Consider the following 15,145-nt stretch of genomic DNA (forward strand, 5'->3'; position numbering starts at 1 on the left):
CCATGTTCCTCCTCTATTGCTGATATTGAACTTCATTTTCCTTATTTAACAGCTTTTTGTCAAATTAATAATATAATAAATTCTTCTTTAGACCTTCCTTGTGGGATTTCTATCTTTATCACATATTTACACTGGGAGGGGAAAAAAGACAGTCATATTTAAAGGTTTAAAAGTTTTTATTTAGAAGTGTCCTCACAGTCGAACACAGCTGTTGCAGCTGGCCGGCTGTGATATGTTTGGCCGCAGCGTTCAGCCTCAACACATCACTCAGCAAGCTGAAATACACAAGACAGGGATGTTTATTAGCAACCACATACACAGTGTCATGGAGTTAATCATGACCACACTGGAGATCACGAGTGGGCTATGTGAGGTCATCTTCAACAGAGGATTACATCCAGTCTCTTCTAAGATTAGTTCTTGTTATAAAGCCCTCTGGCTAATTTTAATAAATACTTCCAAAGGTCACACAGTTGAGCAGCATACTGTCATATAAAAGGAATTATGTATGCAGTTTGCTAACCTTGCTAACTTGGTCACGGGTGCGAACCCGGAGCTTGTTGACTTGCGTTTCGGCCGTGTCAGCCCTCTCCTCTGCATCGTCGAGCTCATGCTGAAGCTTCCTGTACTTAGACAGGTTGGTGTTTGCCTGCTCCTCCTGCAGAGAGGAGAAAACCAAGGAAACCATTAGTGTACAGTGAACTAATGAGAAGCACTTACTATATGAAACACTCAAGCTCTCCATCTATGATCATTTATCACTAATCACTGATAGTGGACTCACCGCTTCTTCAGTCTGTCTCTTGTAACTCTTCACCTTCACCTGAAGCTTGTCAATGAGGTCCTGCAGTCGGACCAGGTTCTTCTTGTCTTCCTCAGCCTGCACAAAACAGCACAGGGAGCTTTCAGTTTGTAAAATTAAACAACATGCATTCATATTGTACACAGCATGCTCTATGTGCATGCAGATTGGTGGTTTACCTGGTAGGAGAGCTCTTTGATCCTCCTCTCATACTTGCGAACAACCTTCTGATACTCTTGGCTTTTCTTTTGTTCAGCGTCCAGTTCAGTCTCCAGTTCTTTGACCTACCAGTAAAGGACATTTCCAGTTCACTCATTACACATGACAAGGATTATAAGGTAGGACAGTGACTACATAAACATTTGTCTCGTTTCTCACCCTGGCCTCCAGCTTCTGGACCTGCTTCTTTCCGCCCTTGAGGGCGATCTGCTCAGCTTCATCCAGGCGCATCTGCAGATCCTTTATGGTCTGCTCCATGTTCTTCTTCATTCTCTCCAGATGGGCACTGGTGTCCTGCTCCTTCTTGAGCTCCTCTGCCATCATGGCTGCCTATACATTTAGAGGATCCGTGTTAAAATGGACATTAAGTAATTGCCAGCTGGAATGGAACTAACAAGGCTGTATTGAGATTACTCTCAATACAGCAAAGACACTAGATTTTGTACTGGACATATCTTCATATCTTAATATCTATTATATCATGCACTTTATATTTACATATCACTTTATATCTAAGATCTTACATCGGTGATGGCCTTTTTGGCCTTCTCCTCTGCATTGCGGCACTCCTGCACAGCATCGTCCACCTCATTTGACAGCATGGACAGATCGTTTTCCAGCTTCTTCTTCTGGTTGATCAGTCCAGTGTTCTGGAGAAAACAAGTCAAGAATCCCCTCAGGATTAAAATGTCAGTTCATCTTGTTTTTCAAAAAAAGAAACTGGGAAGCACGAGTTGGAACACTTGTAACCTTACAAACCATCAATAATTGGAACAGCTAAGCCAGAGAGTGGTCTGGAAAAACCTTCAGCTACCGACCACAAAAACTGGGTAGCTTGGAAAACAAAATACTCTCTATATGCCCCTTTACTGAGAGTAAGCGACCATCCTTTGTTCTTCCCATTTATATATTTAAATTGATTTATTCATAAATGCATTGCATGCATCTTTCTACCTGAGAGTGCAACAGGTTGACTCTCTCTGAGGCCTCAAGCAGCTCATGTTCAGCTAGCTTGCGTGCACGGTCGTTCTGCTCCAACAGCGCCCTGAGCTCCTCCACCTCAGCAGCCAGCAGGTTGTTGCGGCGCTCTGTTACCGCCACCTGCTCCTTCAGCTCCTCGTTCTGGTGAACAGTCTCATCAAGTTCCAACTGAACGTCCTGGAGTCACAAATTAAGTTCAAGAAAAAGACTTTAAGATATTGTTAGATATTGATGTTCCATGTCCTATTGAGTCTGTCTCATCAGGTAAGTTCATCGTCTGGCTGCTAGATGGACACACCTTGATCTGAATTTGCAGGTTTCTCAGGAGTTTCTGGGACTCTGAAGCCAGCCTGTTGGCATGGTTCAACTGCACCTCCATCTCATTCAGGTCTCCCTCCATCTTCTTCTTCAAGCGCACTGCCTCGTTGCGAGACTTGGCCTCGGCATCCAAGGTGGCCTGCATGGACTCCAGTGATCTCTGGTGTTTACGACTAGAAAACAAGACACGTCATGGAGAGAAAAGTGAGAAAACTGCCTTAAAGTAGAACAAAAAGAGTAATCAGTGAATCTCACCGAAGGTTGTCAAGTTCCTCATCCTTCTCTGCCAGCTTCCTGTCAACATCAGACTTCATCTGATTAAGCTCCAGCTGGATGCGGAGAGTTTTGCTTTCTTCATGCTCCAGAGTGCCCTGAGACAGACAGGCAGATAGAGAGACAGGCACTTAATGCTTGAAGGTATTCTGTAGTTTCCTGTTAAAAATACTCCAAACAAGAAGAATGAGGAAGCGAGAGCCCATCAGACTTACTTCAGCTTCCTCCAGGGCAGCTTGAATCTCAGTTTTCTCCATTTCCAGACCCTTCTTCATTTTCTCCAGCTCGTGGATGGTTTTTGCTCCCTGACTGATTTGATCTGTCAGGTCAGTGATCTCCTCTGGGGGAGCAGCAGAAAATATTTTATATTTTGTACAACATCAAGGTAGAACTAACTTCTAACTGGGTATTCATGGGAGGTACCTTGGAGGTTCTTGTTCTCCCTCTTAATGGTCTCCAGATGATCCAAGGTCTCTTCGTAGGAGTTCTTCAGTTTGAAGAGCTCAGTGCTCAGGCCACGAGACTCTTTTTGAGAGATCTCCAGCTCTGACTGGCATTCTTCATACTTCTGTTTCCATTCAGCCAGCACCTGGAGGAGAGAAAACAATTTTTCCAGTAGAGCAAAATTGATGTTCTTCTAATAATGAAGACAGCAAAACTAATACTCTGTAACTGAGGCTGTAAATGAATACCTTGTCAAAGTTGCGTTGCTTCTTGTCCAGGGCAGCAGCTGCAGCATTGGCGCGTTCCAGGTCAATGATCAGATCCTCAATCTCTGTCTGGAGCCGATGCTTAGTCTTCTCCAGGGAAGAACACTTGGCATTGGAAGCCTCCATAATCTCTTCAGATTCCTGCAGACGTGTCACCAGTTTCTTCCTAATGAGAAGCAAACAGAATTGGAGCTCATGCATTCAAACAATCATTGTGTACCATTTGATTCTGTACGTAAAAAAACACATCTCACTCACTTGGCTTCCTCCAGCTCCTCGGTCCTCTGGATGGCATCAGTTTCATACTTTGTCCTCCACTGAGCCACCTCGGCGTTGGCCTTAGACAGAGCTCTCTGCAGTTCACCCTTGGCCTCTTGCTCCTCTTCATACTGCTCTCTCAGAAGATCACAGTCATGTCGAGATGACTGCAGCGAGTGGGCCAAGGCATTCTTAGCCTTTAGAGACCAATCATGATAGTGAAGAGCAATTAGTCAGACTGGAAAAACTGAATTTCTGCAGAGGCATCTACCGGTTTGTGAATATCAATGGCTGACTAATGCAGGGATAAGGAGCTGACCTTATTCTCCTCTTCCAGCTGTTTCTTGAGCTCCTCAACATTCTGGCTGAAGGAGTTCTTGGCACGCTGGAGCTGGGAGACCATTGATTCACGCTCTTCAAGCTTCCTGCTCACCTCACCTACATGAGAAGGGGATGTCTGTGTTACTAACCACTCTGTGAAGTCTGTTTGAGAGATCTATGATAAAAATGAAAGTTCCTTACCACTCTCAGCCTGAGCACGGGCCCTTTGGGTGTTGGCTTCATTGAGCTGCCTCTGGAGCTCGTCAGCCTTGGCTTTAGCCTCGTTCATTTGGTCTTCATACAGACGGCACATCTTCTCTGAAGTGGCCTGCACACAAGAGATAGAATTTTTTTTTAGTCCCATACTACTTTTAATCTTTTAGTGTGCTTATCCTCTTTTTTTCCATTTACCTTGCCCTTGGAGAGCTGCTCCACAGTAGAGGCCAGATCATCAGCCTCCATCTTGGCCTCGCTTCTCTCCTTCTCAAGCTTCTGCTTGACTCGCTGCAGGCTGTCAATCTGCTCGCTCAGCTCTGCAACGCTATCGGCATGCTTCTTCCGCAAGGCTGCCGTTGTGGCCTCGTGGTGCAGCATGGCTTCCTCCAGGTCTCTCCGCATTTTTAAAAATTCGGCCTCTCTCTTCTTGTTCATCTCAATCTGGGCTGAGGTGGCCCCACCAGCCTCCTCCAAGCGCTCGCTCAGGTCTTCCAGCTCACGAGCCACATCACTACGTTGCTTCTCCACTTTGGCCCTGCAAGCCCGGTCGGCTTCCAGTTCCTCCTCCAGCTCCTCTGTACGAGCCTGGAGGAAAGCAACTGTTAGTTATTTTGTTGAAGTTATGTTTCATAACTGCTCTCTTAGAGATTAGAAGACCAGTTTGTACCTGTAGCTCCTTTATCTTCTTCTGGAGCTGATTGACCAAGGCTTGCTCATCTTCAATCCGTGTGCTCAACTCATTCATTTCAAAGTCTTTCCTGATAGAAAACATTTAACAGATCCTTGTTAATCTTTACTTCTTAATAGCAAGGTAACATTTCATGTGAACAAGAACAGTGAATATATGAGAACTCACTTTTTCAGCTTCTCTTCAAGTTGCTGCTTGTCATTCTCCAAGTCCATAACAGACTCCAAAGAGAGTTTCAGATCTCCCTCCAGCTTACGTTTGACCCGTTCCAGGTCCATACGCAGCTTCTTCTCTTGTTCCAGTGAGCCCTCCAGCTGGGGTAGAAAAACGTTATATATTATGTATGTGATATGTCACCACCCGTGGACTAAATTACATAACAGTATAATTCTTGTTTGTTTGTCTGGTGATGAACTCACATCATCTACTTGTTGCTCCAGCTTTGCCTTTGCTTTGGTCAGAGCGTTGACTTTGTCTTCCTCTGCTTGTAGGTCATCCAGAGTCTGCTGATGAGCCTCCTGGAGAGCCTTCTTCTCCTTGGTCAGCTTCAGTATGGTTTCATCCAAAGCTGCCATTTCCTCAATCAGGTTCTTCACCTGTGAGCCAGAGGAACAATGTATTTGTAAAAAAATTGTTTTATTTTTATTTCTAAAATCATGCGCTGTGGCTCTTACTGTGGCCTCTTGGCGCCATCTGGAGGCAACTCACTGCTCTCCTTCTCCTGCTCTCGCATTTCCTTACCTTGTTCTCGATGGCATGTTTCTCCTTTTCTATTTTAGCCAGAGTGATCTCCAGATCGTCGATGTCTTTCTTCAGCTCGGCGCACTCATCCTCGAGCTTGCGCTTCTTGGCGAGCACATTAGAGCTCATCTCCTCCTCGTCCTCCAGCCTCTCCATTAATTCTTTTACTTTAGCCTCCAGTTGGATCTTAGTTTTGATGAGAAGGTCACAGCGGTCCTCTGCATCTGCCAGATTGTCCTGCTCCTATGGTAGACAGGGGAGACAGAGCATGTGATCAGTGCATTCCCATACTGCTATGGTATATGTGCCACAGTGATGAGTGCCACTTACTGCCTGTAGCTGAAGAGAGAGGTCGTTCTTCTCTTGGATCAGGCTGACCTGCCTCTCCTCCAGCTCTTTGCGCTTGATTTCAGATTTCTCTAGAGCCTCCTTAAGCTTGGCCAGCTCCACCTTGAGAGCGGCCAGCTCTTTCTCAGTGGCCGCGCTCCTTAGTAGAGGTTTAATTTTGAAGAAGAGCTTCATCCAGGGCCAGTGCTTCACAGCATTGAAGGCCCGGATGTTCCATTGGATGATCATCAGAGCCTCCCTGGAAACAGGATTAAATAAAAATAAAAAAGGTGATGGAGGCATGAAGATTTTTCTACCAATAAATGTTCTTGTCAGGTTGAAAACAAACAGTGATTTTAGGTCAGGTATGTTTATACCCCAGGATATATTTCTGTGGTTTAAATGTATGTGAAAACAAGAAAGTAATAAATATATATTATAATATATAGTAATAATAATGTAAACAGTTGAACTAGATGGCTAAAAGTGGACAAATGCAAAAGTTGACCAAAGTTACCTAACTCTGATATAAAAAATATTTTGTATAGTTAATAATGTTAATCTAACTTCCAGTTTAAATACAAATGAACATGTCTGGAACATCATGTGAGGTTCAAGTAAAGAGAAGAAGGTCAAAGATTTATCCGGGAGTTCCCCGTCTATTTATTTAGTTGCTTCTCCTTGGTGCCTAATTTTTGGCACTTATCCTGCAACGATCCACTCCCTTGTATCTAATCATACACTGAAGGATGCGCCATGAAATCATACACCTAATGCTGCTTTTGATGTTTCATGACTGTGACCAAAAAGGGTTACCAGATTGATTTAGTCTCAGTAGAATGGCGTCTCACAGCCCTAAATATGGACCCAGAGCACACTGGTCAAGGACTTCCCGTCAGTGGTCAGAGGGTGAGTTTGAGTGAGCGTGTACACGTCGGGGTGGGAGGTGACTGAATGAGGGTGGGGGAGTTGATTGCATTTTTGACATGACTCCATGCCGGGTGCCTCTCAAAGGTGAGCGTCTGTGTTTATTTAGAAACTAAAGCCCTCTGTCCAACGGCCGACTTAAATCCTCTGTCACCCGCCACATATCTCACCAATGCACTCACTTACAAGTACAGGCGCCGCGGACAAAAGGGGCCAGGGGCCATCGGGCACGGAGGGGGCCGGGGTTGTATTTTTAGGGAGGGCCCGAGCAGCTGCCACTTGACACATGTCGCCACCTGGTTCTGAGGACACCGTCAGCATTGTTTAATTTAGAGAGAGTGGATAGAGAGAATAGCCGAAGACCTGCATGAAGGGTGTGTGTGTGCGTGTGTTTGAGGGAGTGAGGGATGGAGCCCTTATTAACAGTAAGGCCACACACATGCCTGGTAACCATACAAGGGCAAGCACACGCCTCACACACGCCGATAACACTGCCCTTGCATGCCTCACATTCTAGAGCGAGGGAGTGAACACTAAGGTATAGTGTATCACAAGCTGAAAGGCTTGCGGCTGATCGTGTTGCTATTGAACCTGTTCAGAGAAGCAACTGTTGGGGAAGCGAAGGGGTGGTGGTGGTGTAAAAGGCTTTCCTGTGCCTATGAATACTATTCTATGTTTAATCAGGTTCATATAAATAGTGATTTTGGTGACAAAAGTGAAAGTCACTTTGGTCTTTTTACCTCCTCTCCATCATCCTCTGCAGCTCCAGCCTCATGATTTTGCCACGAGCGACTGCCTGCAGCAATGTAAGAACTTTGGCTAAACGCTCGTCCCTCAGCTCCTCGAGGTGACCCAGCAGGCCTGCCTTGAAGAACACCTGTAAGAGATGAGGAATGCAAAAGGAAACAATGTCTTAACGGCTAACTGAAAACAGCACCATTGAAGAGGACGAGATTTTGCCATTCACAAGTACATGCACTGCTTCCTCCTACCTTTGTGTGTCCAAATCTATACTGGTTGTGGTCGATATCCAGCGAGGCCAGGAGCTTCTCTGCAGCTTTCCTGCTATCCACAAACTTATCATCTGGGATGGCATGAGGGTTCAGGATGCGGTAGCTGAATAAATGAATAAAAGATTCTTTTTCAGGACTGATTTTTGCTACGATTCAAAGTCCATGCCACGATATCCAAAGAGTGAGCTGTACCGCTGTTTGAATTCAGCGTAGAGGATGCGGTTGGGAAATCCCTTTCTGCAGATCCTGATACCCTCCAGCACACCGTTGCAGCGCAGCTGATGCAGCACCAAGAATGGATCCATGATCCCTGCGCAGAACAGGTTTCAAACTTGAGACTAGACCGACTTGATAAGCTCCTGATGATATGTGGTGATTGTGCTATGTGTTACCTGGAGTCTTGGTCTCATTAGGGATGATGCAGCGAACAAAGTGAGGCTGGGTGCTGCGGAGGTTGGTCATCAGCTTATTCAGATTTTCCTGGAGGAAAGGAAAAATAGAGCAAATTGAGTTAAATCAAACCATTAAAAAAATTATTTTCTACTATTAAAACATCAGTCTGTGAGAAAACATAACAACAAACTCTTTGTGTGTTCCTCACACGTGAACTCCTTGATGTAATGAGAGAGGAGCCAGCACAGACTTAAAGTGATGTTCATGTGATCATTGCCCTAAACATCACTGCAAGTCTTAACTGCCTCCATCCCATCTGTCCAGTGATGCCCACAGTTTCTCACGGCATACACAACACTGAATGTTGTCTGGAATAAACGCCGTCTGCATCAGTAATGGAACCTGTGGTGTCTCACCTTGTGAAGCTGAGACACAGTCTGGAACGAGGCTGCCTTCTTCCTCTTTTCCTTGAAGCCAGGCTTGGGGTCAGATACTGTGAGGGAATCGCAGAGATGATTAATTTGACCTCCTTTAGATGTCCTCTGTATACTATAGTCCTCTGTCAGAATACTGTTTACTGTACCTGAGTCTGAGCCGACATAATTCTCGTACAGAGAGGCTAGCAGCTTATTGGCTGACTTCTGGAAACACGCCACCACCGTCTCATTCAGTGGGTCTTTATTTTTGTCCAGCCAGCCAATAATGTTATATGGTACCTGAAAAAACAGGAGCGACAGCCAAATGACTGAATTATGTATTTAAGGATTAATGCTGTGGCACATCTCTGGCCTTTAGTGAGAATGCACTTACCACCCCAGCATAGTGCACCAGCTCAAAATGGGCCTCATATTTGCGCTTCTTGTCTGGCCGTGGCTTTTGGAAATTAGGCGATTTGCCAATGTGATTATCATACATCTTGGCTTTAAAGCTGTTGTCTGTGGCTTTTGGGAACATGCACTCCTCTTCAAGGATGGACATGATACCCATCGGCTGGAGGAAGAGCAGAGTGTTAGTCGAATACACCTTTAACCATTAAGCTTTATCCATCATGGATAAAACACTTTGTTTACCTTTTCAATGAGATCAATACAAGCTTGAAGGTCCAGTCCGAAGTCAATAAAGGTCCATTCAATGCCCTCCCTCTTGTACTCCTCCTGCTCCAGGATGAACATGTGGTGGTTGAAAAACTGTTGCAGTTTCTCATTTGTGAAGTTGATGCACAGCTGCTCAAAGCTGTTGAGCTGCGATGAAAGAGGAACAGGTGTTCAGAGGATGCATTAGAAGAGAACAGCATGAAAAACATAAGAATATGTCACAGAGGTTCATCCTGTAGTGCAGCTAATTTATCCCAATAGGAAAAGTTGAGGCACAAACATTTTAATTTTTTTATAAATATAACTCTAATCTGTGAAAAATAATTGCAGTAGGGATCAACTTACTTCAAAGATCTCAAACCCGGCGATGTCCAGGACTCCTATGAAGTACTGGCGAGGCAGGGAGGTGTACAGGGTCCGGTTGATTCTTCCCACAAGCCATTTAAACATGCGGTCATACGTGGCTTTGGCCAGAGCACCAACCGCGTAGATAACCTACCGCACCCACGCACAAATAGACACACACACGAACAGGAGGAATATTGCTGTCATTCACATGGATAGCCTCTGTTGCTTAGATACCGGATTCTAGTGCATGTTGAGTGGCGAGTGTATCGATCGACTGAGGATTAAGAAGCTGTCCCTCATCAGCATACCAGTCATCTAGCCAAACGAAGCAAGGCTAAACACACACATACATTTTTTAATTCCACACTGCAGTCCTGCTTTTCTATAGCTGATATATTGATGGCTTTGTTGTCTCACACTGCAGTAAAATAACACGGACAGCAGACATTGCGTCTCCTCACCTGTTCGACATTTTGTCCCTTCACCACATACTCATTCCCCACCTTCACCCTCGGGTGGAGGAGGCCCTTGATGAGGTCAGCTGAACTGACTCCCATCAGGTATGAGGCTTTGTCTGCACCTGGTGACCAAACAGAAAAAAAAATCACAAACTTGCTTTTGAATCAAATTGTTGTTTTTGTGGCAAATGTCTCATCACTGGCTCTCACTTTCAGTGCCATCAGCCTCTGCCTGCTCCTCGCGCTGCTTTTGCTTGAATTTCATGTTGCCAAAGTGCATGATGGCTCCAACTATTTTATAGCAGCCGTACTTCTCATCGGGCAGGAAGCCGAGGATGTCCATGGCATTCTGTAAAGAAGCAGAGAAAAGTAATCTAACAACTTCATAAATCTACTGGATGTAATGCGTTAAAAAGCTGCTGAATTCCTCTCCCGAGCTCTTACATCAGTGGCCATCAGTTCCTGTCCATCATCCAAGCTCTCCACAGTGGTCACGCCCTGGGAGCAGAAGTGGTAGTCATATGGGTTGGAGGACACCAGAAGCATGTCTGGAACAAAGAATGTACAGGATCACATCCCAGTTATGCTGTAGTACGTAATAAAATATCTAAAGCAGCATGAGTGACTCACCTAACAGTTCTGGCTTCTTCTGCGACATGATCTGGTAGTAGATGTGATAGCTCCTTTCCCCAGGCTGCTGAAATATCACTCTGGATTTTTCCAAGAGATCTGAAGGAAAATATTCATATTAGATTTGAAACAAGAAGAAAAAATATGACAAATACAATTTGTTTGACTGTTAACTCACATATATCAATATCAGCTGAGGCAAGTTTGCCAGTAGGTCCAAAATGGATCCTAATGAACTTGCCCTGTGGGAAAATGTACAAAATATCTATGAAATGTTACAGAAATCAACCAGCAAATAGTACAGAATCAATGAATCAATGAATATATACAGTATACTATCTACAGGGAATTTTTATTGGTACTCACAAAACGGGATGAGTTGTCATTCCTCAGCGTTTTGGCATTACCAAACGCCTCCATGGCGGGGTTCGCCTCAATGATCTGATCCTCCAGAGTCCCCTGAGAGAAAAAAGTAAAATGTCACATTATTTTAAAAATGTATAGTTGATTTTAAATACAATTTTTTGTTTAACTATTTTTTTTCTGCAGTTAAACTCACCCCTGTTTTGGTGGCAGGACCATGCTGCAAAAGAATACGGTGAGAATCCTATGAGTGTCGTATCATTCAAAGCACGATTGAATAAAGCTTTCACAACCAAAGGGGAGCATCATAACCAACTGGAAAATTAGATACTGGTTGTTAAGGCTGTGGTAAAAAAAAAAAAAGACAATGGCCACCTTGTTTTATATGATGAAGTGTGGTGAACGCAGGGGAGAAAAAGGTAGGGAAAATCAATATTAAACAAAACAAAAAAGGCAAAAGCAAAACTCAAAGCAAAGGGAAAGATAATGGAAAATCTGGAGCAAAAAAGATGGAAAGGGGAGAAGAAAAAATGTTTCGTAATCAATAAGAAAGCAGAGTAAAGTAGCTGGAAAGGGCGACACAACACATGAGGGTGAAGACATGAATGTAATCAGTTCTCACATTCACTGTTTTGACAGGGAGGAAAATGTATGGAAAAGGTTTTAAGGGAATACACTGAAGGATTCCTGGGACCAAAAAAATGAAGAAAATAAAAATAAAATACAGCAAAAACTGGGAGACAAAAATACGGGTTGCCACATCAGCCTTACTCCTTTTTTGGCAGGTGTGTCCCCGAGAGCTGCCACAATGGCAAAATACTGAATGACACGTTTCGTGTTGACAGTTTTGCCAGCACCGGATTCTCCGCTATAGGAGTGTGAAAAAATGTACATACAACAGGTAAAAACTGGTCACATAACTGGTAAAGGTAGTGTAAATCAAAATCATTACACTGCATGTTACCACGTTACAAAACAGAAAGAAAAGGGGAAAAAATAGAAACTAGATTTCAGCAAAAGGGAAAAATTTGGAGGAAAAAATATGAAATGTAAAGGTGGCTGTGTGTGGACAGTCTATGTGTTTTATGTCTTTAAAAATTTCATTTCTGACTTGAAACAAGGCAAAAAAAAAGAGAAGAATTTGAAGCAGTTGATACTCACGTGATGAGCATGGATTGGTTCTCACGATCTGATGAAAAGAAGACAGCATGATGAGTCTGTGTTAACATTTGGTGAGTATATCTGTGTGTGTACTGTATGATATAACACTTACTGCGCAGCATATCATTGTATGCATTGTCTGCAATGGAGTAGATGTGTGGAGGCGACTCAGAGCGGCGTTTGCCTTTGTAGGCAGCGACCACAGGGGCTGTGTAGACAGGCAGCCATTTGTATGGATTCACGGTCACACAGAAGAGCCCAGAGTAGGTCTGAGGAAACAGGACAATATTAATCCACTTCGATGCATCACTTAAAGTCACCTAAACTCACAGCTGACATTGCTCAAGCTTAAATCTGGATAATCACACCTATAAAGGGAACATGGGAGTCCATAATGGTGCACTCACATAGATCATCCAGGCGGAGTAGCGTCTGCGCAGGTTGTACAGCACAGAGGCCTCGTTCAGATGTGTCAGCATGGCCATGTCTTCAATCAGGTCATACTTAGGAGGATTCATCTGCTGGATGTCATCGACCTTCACTGTCAGAGTCTTAAATGGTGGACAGGCAGACATGAGGAGGGGAACATGGGATTGTACTGTGCACACACTGTCGAGGAGGTTTATCCGTTTTATTACTGAATGTAAAGCGGTGATCACTCACCCTCCCATCTTTGGTCTCAACAATGACTTTGTCACCGCTGAGCTCCTTGATCTCAATCTCAATGTACGCCTCTTTTTCATCAGGGATCCAGGCTCGCTTCTTACCTAACATACAGCAGAGGGGGTGCAGTGAGTGGGAGGATGAGGGGAAATTTTCCACGATACAAATATACAAATATTGGCAATTTTGAAAAACAAAAACAAAAAAACAATTAAATATTACACAACTTCTCCACAAGTCTATGCAACATACTCTGCTCAGCGGGTGTATTATTCATTTATTAGTTATTTTAAAACTTTATATATATTTATATAGTACCTGTCAAAAAACAAGAATACAATAAAATCATGTTATATTATAATATTTTACAAAAGCAGTTTAGTAATTTTGTTTAATTTGTTTCCACATCTTAAACCAAATAATATTATTGATGCCATGTTTCAACAAAGTTTCCCTTTAAAAACTCAACAGATGAAACTGCACTGACAAAAATAATACATCTCACAACATCTTCTCAATTTAACTACATTTTAAACAGATATTGAATTATTAATATTATTAATATTAAACAAAAAAACAAAACAAATTTCTGATATTACTACATTTAATGTGATTTGTCCTACAAAGCTCCGTTTTTTAAAACCTTCAGTATTAGGCCTACCATCAAAGGCGACGGTCTGCGCCGACAGCAGCTCCAGGTCAGATTTGCGTAAAAACGGTGCAGCCTCCCCGAACTCCTTCGTGTCATAGCGCGACATGGTGGCAACTCCTCGCCGGTCCACCAAAACCCGGACGCACCAGTGACACAGACGAGGTGAGGAATTCCTTTGGTAAGAAAACAAAGCTTTGCGTTAGGGTGAGTGGTTCTTTTTGTGTCAAAGCTGTTTCTGTAACTTCAGCCCTCCGTTATTGATGGAAACTGTACGTGGCCACAAAAAACACCGCTTGTGCGTTAAGAGCGCGGATCCACTATCACCAAACGAGCACAAAAAAATTAAGAAACGTGCAGCGCGTAAAGTGACACGTGCCAGCGGAGGTAAACAGCATTTTTGTACTTCTGTAAATGAAATTATTACTCTACAAGACGCTTTAAAGGGCAGCCAACCCGCGCGTAAAATGCGTAATACACGACCTACCAAACAAAGGCAAAAAGTTGTCCACTGAACCTCAGGAAGACCACAACGAAATAACAGCTTGGTGAGATGTGCCCTCCTTTATACTGTGTTTCTCAAGGTCACGGTCAGTGGACATTTGTCCCTCATTAGCATATGCCACCACCTCCGAAGCCCATTGGTGCTGAGCGCCTGTCTCAATTGACACAAAAGGAAAGCTACGTTTTTGTCATTGCGCTAAACCCAAGCCGGCTATTTTTGTATCCCAGTTATTTTATGCACTGTACACACTGCGAGGGAGTGGGAGAGAGTTGCATTAGGAGCATCCCTGTAGGGGGGAATTTTTTCACTCTGTAGATTTTGAAGGGCAGTGCATCATTGCCTCTAACAGGACAGTGATTTGTGTCCACGCCTAGAAACAAAAGCTGTAAATTGAAGAGAATGTTTCAGGAAAACCACAAAATTATATGCAGAGAATATTAAAAGTTACTGCCATGTACATATCTACAATTTAGCTGTTGCTTTTATCCACCCTCAACCTCCTGATACACATAAGTGAACTCTTCTCACTTTAGGTGGCTGTGCTGCTTATGAACTCATGTTGCCCTTAAGTAATAGCCCTCCAGCTTTTGTGTTGTTAAGTGCCAACAGAGATGTCTGCTATTGTGTGTGGCCACAGAGGATGCAACCTTAGAAGAGATTATTTCAGGAGCGGTGTGGCATTAAACATGCTACTATAAATACACAACATTATATTAATAGATAGAAACATGGTGTGTGGCTCCTACCACACAATAAAGTGCCGCACACGAATTCGAAAAGAAATAAACATAAGTGACGATTTATCCAAGATATGCGAGGTGAGATTCTAAATGTAATTTTAGTTTTTCAGATTGTTTCTATGAAGCCGCAGGTGGTCTAGAGCTTTAGCAGCTTGGGCCTCAGATGAAAACATAAAGTATCTTGGTATCCTCTGATAGCACAGTGTGTGACACTGTCACACGTATCAACTGTAATTTTGTGTATCCAGTAATTCAGATATAAGCACTGCACCTCTCACACTCTGGCTCCACCAGATCTGACCTTCAGAGCAAGGGGAGAGGTTGGTGCCTGGTATGGGAGCAGGGTG

The 15,145-nt window shown here is 43.6% G+C and overlaps 1 protein-coding gene across 3 annotated transcripts; it reads right to left on the bottom strand.

The window, feature by feature from the left end:
* Positions 1 to 145: 145 nt before the first annotated feature.
* Positions 146 to 14,106, bottom strand: myh7ba (myosin, heavy chain 7B, cardiac muscle, beta a). Of its 3 annotated transcripts, XM_027278872.1 has the most exons (44): positions 14,041 to 14,106; positions 13,566 to 13,729; positions 12,905 to 13,008; positions 12,649 to 12,792; positions 12,354 to 12,510; positions 12,242 to 12,269; positions 11,852 to 11,948; positions 11,277 to 11,300; positions 11,084 to 11,176; positions 10,896 to 10,959; positions 10,718 to 10,816; positions 10,532 to 10,635; positions 10,298 to 10,436; positions 10,091 to 10,209; positions 9,627 to 9,776; positions 9,258 to 9,428; positions 8,998 to 9,177; positions 8,771 to 8,903; positions 8,604 to 8,680; positions 8,187 to 8,274; positions 7,987 to 8,104; positions 7,774 to 7,897; positions 7,522 to 7,658; positions 5,858 to 6,113; positions 5,528 to 5,770; positions 5,206 to 5,382; positions 4,955 to 5,100; positions 4,766 to 4,856; positions 4,294 to 4,683; positions 4,084 to 4,210; positions 3,881 to 3,999; positions 3,562 to 3,758; positions 3,286 to 3,469; positions 3,017 to 3,182; positions 2,809 to 2,933; positions 2,576 to 2,691; positions 2,301 to 2,493; positions 1,976 to 2,179; positions 1,546 to 1,671; positions 1,181 to 1,351; positions 982 to 1,086; positions 785 to 880; positions 524 to 658; positions 146 to 275 (listed from the first exon to the last, which is right to left on the bottom strand). In XM_027278872.1, the coding sequence occupies exons 2-44, from the start codon at positions 13,660 to 13,662 to the stop codon at positions 264 to 266; spliced, it is 5,826 nt and encodes a 1,941-aa protein (XP_027134673.1). In that variant the 5' UTR covers positions 13,663 to 13,729; positions 14,041 to 14,106; the 3' UTR covers positions 146 to 263. The 3 variants fall into 3 exon arrangements, with proteins under 3 accessions (XP_027134673.1, XP_027134674.1, XP_027134672.1); XM_027278871.1 differs by lacking the exon at positions 146 to 275 and having other exon boundaries at positions 287 to 658; XM_027278873.1 differs by lacking the exons at positions 11,852 to 11,948; positions 12,354 to 12,510; positions 12,649 to 12,792; ... (1 more) ...; positions 13,566 to 13,729; positions 14,041 to 14,106.
* Between the last annotated feature and the right edge of the window lie 1,039 nt (positions 14,107 to 15,145).

The sequence above is a fragment of the Larimichthys crocea genome, chromosome VI, assembly GCF_000972845.2.
Source record: "Larimichthys crocea isolate SSNF chromosome VI, L_crocea_2.0, whole genome shotgun sequence".
Taxonomy (NCBI): Eukaryota; Metazoa; Chordata; class Actinopteri; family Sciaenidae; genus Larimichthys; species Larimichthys crocea.

Coding starts and splice junctions, on each gene's coding strand:
- myh7ba (XM_027278871.1), bottom strand. CDS start 13,662: ATGTCGCGCTATGACACGAAGGAGTTCGGGGAGGCTGCACCGTTTTTA. Junction 9,178..9,257: donor GTATTGATCTCATTGAAAAG/GTAAACAAAGTG, acceptor CTCTTCCTCCAG/CCGATGGGTATCATGTCCAT. Junction 5,771..5,857: donor TCTCTCTTCAGCTACAGGCA/GTAAGTGGCACT, acceptor TGTCTACCATAG/GAGCAGGACAATCTGGCAGA.